The sequence below is a fragment of the Ambystoma mexicanum genome, chromosome 11, assembly GCF_040938575.1.
Source record: "Ambystoma mexicanum isolate Mex_15411 chromosome 11, UKY_AmexF1_1, whole genome shotgun sequence".
NCBI classification, from domain to species: Eukaryota; Metazoa; Chordata; class Amphibia; order Caudata; family Ambystomatidae; genus Ambystoma; species Ambystoma mexicanum.
In genome coordinates, this window is record NC_090934.1 from 476,687,289 (window position 1) to 476,698,924 (window position 11,636).

An 11,636-nucleotide genomic window follows, 5' to 3' on the forward strand; every position below is an offset into this window, starting at 1 on the left:
ATATAAAAAGAGGCCCAGGGTGCAGAGGCCCATCGGGAAATCTCCAGAGTTCCCTATAGGCCAGTCCACCACCGATTGAAATGTAATAGATCATACATAATGGGGAAAAGGTCCAAGTACGCATCTCATGTGGAAGTTAGATTTGCAGTCTGCTTCGTAATCACTCCTGGTTCTCAAGAGGTATCTCCTGCTTATTGGGCAATGCCCAAAACCCAGGAGCTGGTTTTAGCCTCTATTTATCGGATGTACGTGATTATTTTGATCACAGACTTTTCGAATCCGAAAATTCCAAATTCAAAATTGTCTAAATCGCATCAGTCTCTAACATCACCCCGCAGCAAAATGCCACGCTTTTAACCCGCTCCCCCCTCTCACCCTTTTATTTACCTTTTAGCAGCACACTTTGCTGTGTGCCGCAGACTCCCCTTCTCCCTGCAGCACCAGTTCCCTTCACTTACGTGGATGGGAACTGGCACTGCAGGGTCCCTTTCTTTTCTTAAACTTTGTTTGTACCACGCTTTCCTTTTTATGGAAGCTGGGGAAGTCCAAAAATATCGATCAAGGGAAGTCGGGGGGACACCCCCGGTATCCTTGATCGACACTTTTTTCCAGTGCCGAATTTGGCAATTCGGTTTATATTATACACGGATACCCTATTTATCCAATCCTAATTTAGTTACCCTGGCACCCCTCACAAACTTATCAAGGTAAACCCCAACTTCCCTCTGCACTAACGCCCTCAAATTATATGTAGCAAAAAACATACCAACTCAGATACTGTCACATGGCAACTGAACCCCCTTCCAACAGACATCAAACAAGACCCTACATCTCTACAACCAACTTGCATCCCACAGCACCAGCCTGTGCATCCTAGCTAGCAACCCATGCACACATGCCCCCGCCCCACAAACCCCCAGACACAAATGCTCCCAATAGACCCAGAAATAGACCCACAGGCAGAGCCCAAGGCACTGGTCTACATGAACATAAAAGCAAAGCTATGTTTCAATTTCCCCCCCTCTCCTCACCATCTAACCACCCCCCCTTCTTTCAGGTCTGATAAGAGTGCCTCAAGACCATGCAAATGGGAGTGGCGTGTAAAATAAATACTATAATAATGCTATGCAATCATACTTATCAAGATCGTCCATGGAGAATTAAGTGTCAAGTCAAAAAAACATACATTTTCAATTAATAGCACCCACTTACTTTCTCAAATGGTTCCGAGTTCGACAGCACAAATCAGCTTAGGGTGAAATTCTGGAACATGCAGATAACAGAGGCTTGTCTCTCTTGGTAATGCTGGACTTGTCAGTGGCATTCAACACAGTCGACCATGACATTCTAATCCAATGAATGGGAGAATATGCTCCTATCTCAGCACATGCATTGAAATGGTTTGGAACATGGAATGCAGTAATTAAAGCTTGGATTATTCTTGTTTCCTACATAAATTACTATTTGTGAAATGCGCCAGGGTTCCCCTTTCTCTGTTTTACTCCATAACATCTGTGTCAGACCTCTGTACAAAATGGTCAGCCAACATGATCTTTGCTATCGCGCTTATGCCGACGACACTGTTTTACATCAAAGTTAATGGATTGAACTTTAATCTAGTCTTTATCTGGCAACAAGATTTGGATCTAAATGCCCAAAATCAATCGCCACTTATATAACGCTTTTATTTTTCAATAAACATTTTCTCCTTAGAGCATTCTCCCCGCCCCCTACACTGATGAAGGCAGGATGCAAGTTGCAAGCTAATAGCCAGCCCTAATAAATTCACTTGCCACCTCAATTTTATACATACACAAAGCACACCATTTCTTACTCGTCAAGAGTCAAACATCAGTAGCCAATGGCTAGTGCAAACTTTGAACCCTGATAAAGATCAAATTCCTCCAGTTGTAGGCTCCTTGACAAATTAAAGTTCGGTTACTGTAACTCGCTCTACCTTGGCATACCGGATTATCAATTGGAACAAATTCAAAAAGTTCAAAACGTAGCAACCAGTCTGAACTTTCATATCCTCCTTCAGGATCGGTATAGTCTTCCGCCAATCCCGTCATTGCATTCTAGGGAGATGTCTGATTGCTTTTTTAAGTGCTTTGTCTGGTCTGCAAAGTGCCTTTTGGGGGGAATTGCCATCCCCCACCCCCTAACTCCAAAACAAAATCCAATGATATAGACCACCTCGCTTAGTATGGTCAATGAATCAAACTTTACTGGCTGCAACAAAATATATCTTTTGATACAGGGGAGAGCATACATTTTATTTAGTGGCTCTTCGACTCTGAATTCCCTAGCCCCAACTATTTGATCAATGAATAATCTTTTACAATTGCATAAAGCTTTGAAAAACTGGCTCTTTTGTTAATAACTGGTGTTAAATTGTTTCTACCTAAAAGGTTATTCTGTGACTGACATGCACCGTACATTCATAAAGTTTGGTCTCTAAGTGGCACAATATGAATCACAATTGAAAGCTCATAAGGAGATCTTATCTCAAAAATGTCATACCACCAAATTTTACTTGTGCATTGGTTTTGGAATGTTAACACCCTGAAAAGGGTATATGGTGAATGGTATGAATGAAAGTCTACGTTCTCAATCACACATTCATATTAAGGTGGTCTAGCGAAGTTAAGGTGTTAACTAGAGTTCAAAGAGACCAGAGCTCCATCATGGCTACTCAATTTTATTAAAGTGTACAATCAAGGACAAATCATGTTCTATACCCATCACTCAGGTACCATTTCCTTTGAAATGTGGAGCACTTTGAAAAAGGCTAACTCTCGGAATTAAGCCCTGTGTAAAACAGTGAACAAGACGAAACTGAAAGCTCGGGCCAAGAGTAAATGTTATGCTATTATAGCACATGCCACTGGAAGTGCCCTTACAATCCAAAAACAGAGCTCGGTCTGCAGGCTTGTAGCATACAGACCAGTGGGCAGTCATACAAGCAATACTTGGCAAAACGTTCCAGACACATTAATCCGAAAGAATTAGCACTGAAAGCAAATAAACATCATGCACAACAGTCAAGGTAAAATTCAGTGCTTGTACCTGAAGGGGAGATGCTGGTTTCAATGGGGACATCCTCTCCAGAGATAGCAGACTCGTTCTGCTCCACACCAAGGATGGTCCTTTCTTCGATCTCCTGATCTTCGTTAGAACCTTGCTGGTAAGTCATAGACAAGGGTGGCTCTGGGGTCAGACACCCTTCGTCAGATTCCACCTCCTCACACTTTATTTCCATCAGCTCCGAGTGCTGAGGGCGTCCAAAAGGCAGGGCCGATGGGGTGAAGTGGTGGTGGAAACTATCCACCAGGCCACCCTGCAGCACCTGCTGGGGGACCAAGCTGCCAGCCAATGAACTGTAGGAGATGGAAGAGCGAATGGTCAGCACCCTGTCCATCACGTCAAAGAACTTCCAGGTCCTACCACCCCTCAGTGTCTTATTGTTGTCCTTGATCCTCCTGTATTCTAGCTTCATCTTCTTGATCTTCTCCCTGCACTGGTCTCCGGTGCGATGGATACCTTTCTCCCTTAGAACCTCTGCAATGCGGTTGAAGACATGCTGATTCCTCAGGCAGCTCTCTAGCTCCATCTGCACGGAGTCATTAGCCCACAACTGCAGCAACTCCATCACCTCCGGATCAGACCAGTTACTCCCCCTCTCATATTTCTTCCCCCGAAAATCCATAGCCTCACCTAGCACCGTAAAAGGCCCTATTTAATAAATGGCAAGAAAAGTATTAAAGACAGTACACAACTGGATAATAGGTACACTGCTAAGTCACATGAAGCAACTAGGACCTGGTGGTCCCATCAAACTATATGTGTCTGTCTAAGCTGCCTAAGCACTGTACTGTACAAAAGGTATTTGCCTGGGTATAGCAGTAGACTGGGGTACATTGGACCGCACTATATACTTTACAAAAATTAATTTGATTTTCAAACGCCCGATACACTGGATTAGGTGTACTACATATCACGGAATTTCACCTAGTATAAGGAAAGATTAGCCTTGGAAAACAACAGCTTGGGCTTTACTCAATGGAAGTTGAGTTCTCAATTCCCAAAAAAATATTGAAAACGAACCACAGGTTCGGAGATCAAGTTAAATGTGTTGCAGAAGAAACTGGTTAATCAGAAACCGATGGACTCTAGATCATATGCTGCCTATGAGGATTGCAATACATTATGGTCTATGAACTACAGAGTATATGAGTATGAGATTTGAATATATATTTTGCATTGTGTTTGAACACAGAACCAATTACAACTTGATCAAATGTCGAATTCCTGAGACCACAGTCAAGGCACTCGGGTTGAGGCTTTCTTTGAAAAGAATGATTCGACCGGATAGAAATAACATTTCACAAGCAACCCAAATTTGGGTAAAAAAGGAATGTTCATTAGAGGAGACCATAGGAAGTGCAAGGTTTCTTTGAACTCCAATTTAATACTCTCAAACAGCAGGTGTGAATGTCATAAGAACCAAACATAGTGTGACCCCATTCCCCAAAAAATAATTTCAAACTCTTGATTCACTATCAATTACAGTGTGCTGACTTTGATCGATTAGGCGACAGGATTTAGAACAATACATTATACTTAAAATGGGAAGACATTATTAAATGAAAATGGCTCTATTGACACAGGATATTCCAGGGGGAACGAAAGTCTCCGTCTTGAAAGATGCAGCACAATTTCAGAAAAAGATATATTATCTGAAATCTTAAATAAACTGAAAATTGAGATCGAATTTGAGAAACGCTTCACATGAAAGAAAAAAGAAATACGGGAATAGCCATGCTCCAATTTCAGAAAAATATAACAATTTAACTGTTATATACACAGTTTAATCATACTGAAGGAAGAATCTAGTCTAAGGGTTTCAGATTTTCAATTTAATAAACATTTTTCAATACCCTTAAATCTACTTAAAGTTGACTGTGGCTTCCTACACACCACCATCCGAAAACCCTTGACCCTACTGGCCATCTAGTTTCAATGAAATGAAACATTACCATTTTTTTGCGAAAATAAGATCGCATTTCATAAAGGCACCCAACTGTAGGACAAGGATAGTAATGCTATCCATGGGTGGATGAAGCCACAGTATGAAAGGACTTTCACCTCAACGAGTCGACTATTCCTACATTATTTTAATGTATTGGATTACGTGTTTATATTCTTGACTCCCATTGAGTGCATTGGAACAAAAGTCCACAAATTCAAAACAGTGTACCACAGCACTGGAATATAGGCCAAAAGCCACACAGGCTTGAAAACACAATGGTCAATGAGTCACCTGGGGTAGGAGAATGGAAGTGATGTCAATCACATGGAAGCCAACATTTATGGAAGCTTTGTGAATAAGAGACCAGGCTCGGCATAACCTTTTAGTTTCTTAAAGAGGGATACTTATTTTAGGAGCGTGGTCTACCACGGAAAGGGTCTTGGAAAGCATTACACATTTACGCTCTCTTTCTTCTCATCCTCCTTAAATCTCTGAATAGAAATACATATGGCAAATGTTGTTTAAAGCGTTTCCAGGAATTCCGGTTCTCACCAGTCCTACTCCTCTTTCCCTTCCTTACATGCCCGGCTATATAACGGGTCTGCCGTACCCCTGTTATGCTTTTTACGAGCCTTGACTCCTCGGTAGTGTCTACTTCCCATCCGAGAAACGGACCTTAGCAACGCTCCGCCCACTTGTCAGCACGTGGGTTGCACGTTCGGGCGTGTCTGGGAAGTCACATGTCTCAGGTTGCGCATTTTAGCAACATGCGCTTTTTGCAAAGCGTAGCTCAAGCGGGAAGGCTGGCTTAGCCTCGTGGGCCAGAGGGGAAGGTCGGTGCTTAAAGCAACATAGCGGCCGAGAGCTGATGAACATGGTCGTTCTTCCGTTCCCGGGGAATTTCCAGTGTACCAGTTTACAGTAATACGCTTAGTTATTTTTTTGTTTTCTCGCGGGCAGCCAATTTTGTCCGGCCCGCTGAAGAGGAGTATTTCAGGAAGGTGTTATGTGCAACAGAGGGGCAGTGGTGTCGCCAAGAATCAAATTTAGGAGGGGTACAGAGGGGCCAAAGACAAAAGGGGGGGGGTGCCTATGAAAGCTAATGTGTGAGGTCACAAGCACTCCTGCAGAGAGGCAGGAACATCTGAGAAGTGGCTCGGGATCATGTTAATCATACCAATGCCAGAATGGATCACACGATCACTGCTAGCTTTGAGACAAAAGAAGAGTATTTGCCGTGTGATATGCAGACATTTGCTGTAGTGAGTGTCACAAATAATACAACGATCAGAGAACACAGTCACTGCTCGCCTTAGGTGGGGAGTTCAAGGGGGGGGCAGGATTTTGGAGGGGGTCAGAATGGTGGGCCCAGCCCCCCCCCCAGCAACGCCACTGCAGAGGGGAGATATGTTTTGTGCAGTGGGACATACTTTGCTATCTATCCCGTGCAGAGGGACGAATTTCAAGCATAACAGTTTACTGATAGGTGGGTAGTTATTTTTTGGATTGTTTTCTCCTGCAGACGGTAGGGTGACCAGGTTAACAAGATTTAAAACTGGATGGCCATAAACATGAAAGGGCTACCAAGGCGGACTCTCAAAACACCCCAGCGCACAGTTTTTCTAGGACTGGGCAGTAGTTTGTTGTGGTGATGTCATCACATTCATCCATAGAATGTTAGCACTAGCTGGAGTAGGTAGGTTCCACAGGTGACAATTACAGTGAGAAGAGTGAAGTAGCTAGCCTGGGTGGTGGGGCTGGTACACCGGGGAACAACAGCTAAGGACATCCGTGGTTACAGCTTGCAACAGTGTTACTGCATACTTACCCTCATCACACACGTGTCATCTTGTTTATGTAATCTCCTGCTTGGGAGTGTCCTCAGAACCCCACATAAAATGTGCAGATTTATAATGTAAGTATGTCATTAATAAAGGAGCTTTTGCTGTGATTTCTCCAACTAATAGTATTGGCCTTCCTATATATTCGTTTTGTAACCTGACTTTGTGGCACAATCAGGTAATGTGTGTACCTGAAACATTGGGGGCTTGAGCCCACCACGCAATGCCAGAGATCTTGTTAATATGATATGGGAAAAGACACATTTCGATGCTTTTTTGATTTATAAGTGTTGCCCACAATCAATATTCAATCATTTTGTGATGGAACTGTTAGTGGTCACCTTCCCTTTCCCTAAAACCGGGACAGGGTTTGTAATTTTAAAAAACTCTCGGGCAGAGAGGTCCCAATCCTGGGATAGTCACCGGTACATCTGGTCACCCTAGCAGAGGGGTGATTTGGTCTGACCGGGGAGGGGGTTTAGTTTGTGGATCTCTTATGAGCAGCAGAGGGGGGAGATGTGTTTTGTGCAGTAGGGCATACTTGAGCATTGCAGTGCCCTTCTGTTTAGCACCTTGTTATTGCACAAGAGGGCAGGCAGGACCTTAAATCAGCACCGATGATGAACAGAGGCATACTTGTACGTTTATCCTGCCCATATGGACACATTTGGGTGAAGAATGGCAGACTACTTGTGCTGCAGGATAAAGGAGCAGTTTGCCATGTGCAGAGGGTGTATTTGTCCATTTGCAGTTTCACACTTTCACACTTAGGTATTTGCCATTTATAGAGAGCTAGGATGTATGGGATTTATTGTCTTGCACCGCAGAGGGTATTTAGATATATGTCCAAGGACAGGTGTAGTTTACAAAAAAAGAGCGTTGGGTATTCGATATATGCAGAGATTGGGATGAGATTTCCCTGCCCAAAGGGGGTATTTAGAGATTTGTAATGTGCAGCAGAAGTGTGAGATGAATGCTATGTGTCCTGTGCAGAGAAATGGGCATGTTTCGGCATATATTTTTTTGTGGTCCCTTGCAGAGGTGGATTTTCCTTGTGCAGAGGGGCAGATTTCTTATGGCTTTGTGAAGAGAGGCCAATTGCAGTAAACCATATTACATTTTGGGTTCTGTGAATAGCAGGGCTCGAGATTGAGGGGAGCTGGGAGCAATTTATCTCCTGCTTCTAGCACAGTAGTGCCTGGTTAGCTTGAAACCAACAGTTACGAGGAGCTACTTTTGGCTCTTACCGGCCAACTGGTGCTTTACAAACAGGTAAATGTCACATTAACTTTTGAGTATTTGAGAATGTTAATGAAGAAGAATTAGAGCACATCTAATATACACTTAAGCACAATGGTTCATACAAAATGGACAAAAGGTTAAAGGAGCATCTTTGGTAGCTCCCGGTTCCCCTGCGGTAGTTCCTGCCTACAGGGTGATGCCTGACACCCAGGAGCTAGTTTTAGCTATTGCTCATCGAATCTCAATTTTGATCCTGGAAGAGCAGTCTCCACAGGACTAGGAACAGGTTTGTAAGTTGAAATGTGAAAGTGTAGCATCTGAGGAATTTATGGATTAGATGAATTTTGAGGGGAGCCAATGTATTGAATTTAGATTAATTTTGAGGGGAGCCAATGCACTAAACTTAGCTGAACGTGATGCAACTGTCCACAAACCACCTAACAACTCTCAAATATTCTGCTTTCTCACCCTAAAACACAGAACAACATACGCCATAACTCTGCCGCAGCAAAACATAAAACCACCACAAGTTACAACAAACTGCACACACCACCGAACAGGAAACTAAGCCAGTAACACGCAAATCTCCACACACACTCACACAGCAAGCACCACATAACTGCTACCAAGTAAAAACAAACCAGCACAGTGACCAGTTTTCAGAACTGGAGATACCAATAGCACCTCAACCTCTCTTGCGCTTTACCCTCTGAATCTCACTAACAAAGCTCTTGCAGCCCTCATTCCTTTCCAGATCCGCCAGTGTTCCAAGAGACCACAAAAGTGGAAGCCATGCACGGCATAAGCCCCAACAACATCACATCTGTGTAGGGCTTTGTAAGTGGGCCACATGTTGTTTATAAATGAGGGTCATCATGGTCCTTGTAGAGGTGAATGCTAACTACCTCCAACAAAAGGTCATGCGGCTTCGTAGGGTTGGTTTTGGGAAGGTTAGCTGGATAGGGCTTTGTAGTATGGGGTCTACATGACCCCCTATTAGAGATGTTGTGGAAGGTGCAATGGAAGGGGGGCAGACTTGGCGCTTGTCATTGCTCTTTGATGATGCTTGGCAGAGAATATATCAGGATTGTACTTTGTTGGATGTGATTTGCATGGAGCCTATAGAGAAGGCATCCCTTTTGGATCTTTGCAGAACAGTTTCAGATGGTGCTTTGTAGAGAGGGGTATTGGTCCCTGTGAGTGCTTTTGGCTTGGGCTTTGTAGAGTGGGGGCAGGATTGGACATTTGTGTATGTGTTCTGGGTGCAACTTTGTAGAAGACACCAGAAACTGACCTTTTCAGAGGCTTTGTGGAGGAGCCTCAGGATAGAACTATGCCAGTTACAGGGGAGTAGGAGACACATAAAATCTGTGGGTGACAGGGGACGCAAGATCCACCATAAATGCCTCCCTTTCCTCTGGTATCTTTCCCGACGCATTCAAAAAAACGGTTCACGCCAAACCTCTAATTAAAAAAACCCTCGCTCGACCCCACCCCCCCCCCCGAGCCCAAAAACTATCGCCCCATCTTAAACACCAGGTTCCTTGCCAAACTCATTGACCGAACAGCCTACTCCCAACTAAATGCCTTGGTCGAAGCCAACAATCTCCTAGACCCCGCCCAATCAGGTTTCAGAGCCCGTTATGGAACCGAAACCACCCTAACCTCAATCTGGGATGACCTTAAAATGACGGCAGACTCCGCGGGATGCGCCGCGCTAATTCTTCTCGACCTATCTGCCACCATCAATCATTCAATCCTCCCTGACCGCCTCCACTCCCTAGGAATTTGTGGAGCCGCTCTTAAATGGATTGCTTCATTTCTCAAAGATAGGTAACAAATAACGATACTCTCCACCTATACCTCCCAAGCCCGACCAGTCGACACGGGAGTCCCACAAGGAACATGCCTATCCGCCCTCCTGTTCAACCTCTACCTGACCACCCTCCCACCGATAATCCGCTCACACAACATCCTGTGCTATAACTACGCTGACGACACCCAGCTAATTCTAAAACTCATGAACTGAAATCTCAGTCTCCGACCTGACCTTGCCTCCTTCCTCCTTGATATAGAACTCTGGATGACCCAAAGCCACCTCCTGTTAAACCCCTCCAAAACAGAAATCATGGTATGTGGCAACTCCGATCTTCTTTTACCATGGCCATCCTCCATGGGCAACTCTCCGACCGCTTCCAAATCTGTGAAAAATCTTGGGTGCACCCTTGACTCTGACCTAACTCTCTCACGCTAAGTCAACAACGTCTCAAAGTCCTGCCACTACTGTCAAACTGGATATTAAATTATGCCTCCTATTGTAACGATTGGATGTATATTGACCTACGCCAAGTTGCTTAAAACTGTACGCGAATAACTCTCTACGGCAAGGTCTTGACCTTAGAAAATTGATGTAGGCCGCCATCTTGAATCAAACCTCCATTTTAGGTTCTCTTGCTGTGTAAAAGTCACCCTGTACATCAAAATGGTGGACAATGCCATTCCGAATAGAATGTAGGTCATCTTGACCTCCGTACAGCTAATGTATAACTTGCCTGCAGGCCACTTGTTAGGGTCGTGAACTGAGACCTTGTCCTTCTGTTGACCTGCATGTAAATGGATCACCTGCATCAACGGAACTGATCTATGCACATACTGAAGAATACATTAGAGTTGACCTGGCAGAGACCCTAGACCAGTAATACATTCATGGAATGGTTAACCTGCAAAGGGGTTGGACAACAGGCTGGAGAAATGTACAAAAGCCTGAATGTCCCAATGTACAGTCTCTCACTAAATACATCGAACCCTGTTGAAGTTCATTGTGTTGAACTGAGGGCCGGTAGCTATCCGATCTGTCATTGACTCTGTCATTGCTCGACCTTAAAATAAAGCACTTTGTATGTTCCTTTGTAACCAGTGTTTGGTGTGTTTCCTTTAGGTTTCCCGGCCTCATATTATTTTTCTCTTTTCACACTACCACTTTAAAACCCTTAAACGCATCTTTCCATATCTCTCCTTTCCCAACAGACTCTCCGCCGTCCAATCAATCGTTATATCAAGACTGGACTACGCAAACCCCCTATACCTCGGAATCCACGCGTACCAACTGAATAAACTCCAAAGGACACAAAACGCGGCAGCCAAATTACTACTTGCGCTTGGCCCAAGAGACCGACAGGCCGATTCATGGAATTAATGTGCGTTGAAATTTTCAGAGCAAGCGTGCGAAAGCGTGCGAATCGCAGTGCCAGTGCAAAAACGCAGCAAAACACACGCACAGCGATTCATGGAAGTCCGTGCGCGTGTAAATCCCAGGATGTGCGCCAAAATTCTGCGTGGCGCACGCTGGCGCACACGTCTCCAAACAGCGTGCGCTATGCACACAGCGAAATCGCACATAGCGCGGCACACACAACTAAAGTAGGAGAAACAGAGGGCGTGACACGCGGAATGGGGAACAACACGTGAAAATGTGGGCGTCACGGGGGAAGTACAGGAGGCAAATGCGCGGAAAGCCCACA

At 44.4% G+C, this 11,636-nt stretch overlaps 1 protein-coding gene across 2 annotated transcripts in view; it reads right to left on the reverse strand.

Moving 5' to 3' along the window:
• Positions 1-5,728, reverse strand: part of ACCS (1-aminocyclopropane-1-carboxylate synthase homolog (inactive)) — a 1,238,632-nt gene extending 1,232,904 nt beyond the window's left edge. The window contains exons 1-2 of one of the 2 annotated variants that reach the window (XM_069623318.1): positions 5,643-5,728; positions 3,070-3,735 (exon numbers count right to left, since the gene is read on the reverse strand). In XM_069623318.1, coding sequence (XP_069479419.1) covers positions 3,070-3,735; positions 5,643-5,694 — 718 coding nt within the window. In that variant the 5' untranslated portion in view covers positions 5,695-5,728. Of the gene's footprint in view, positions 1-3,069; positions 3,736-5,323; positions 5,455-5,642 lie in introns of those variants that run through there. The other variant, XM_069623319.1, reaches the window with a different exon arrangement.
• Between the last annotated feature and the right edge of the window lie 5,908 nt (positions 5,729-11,636).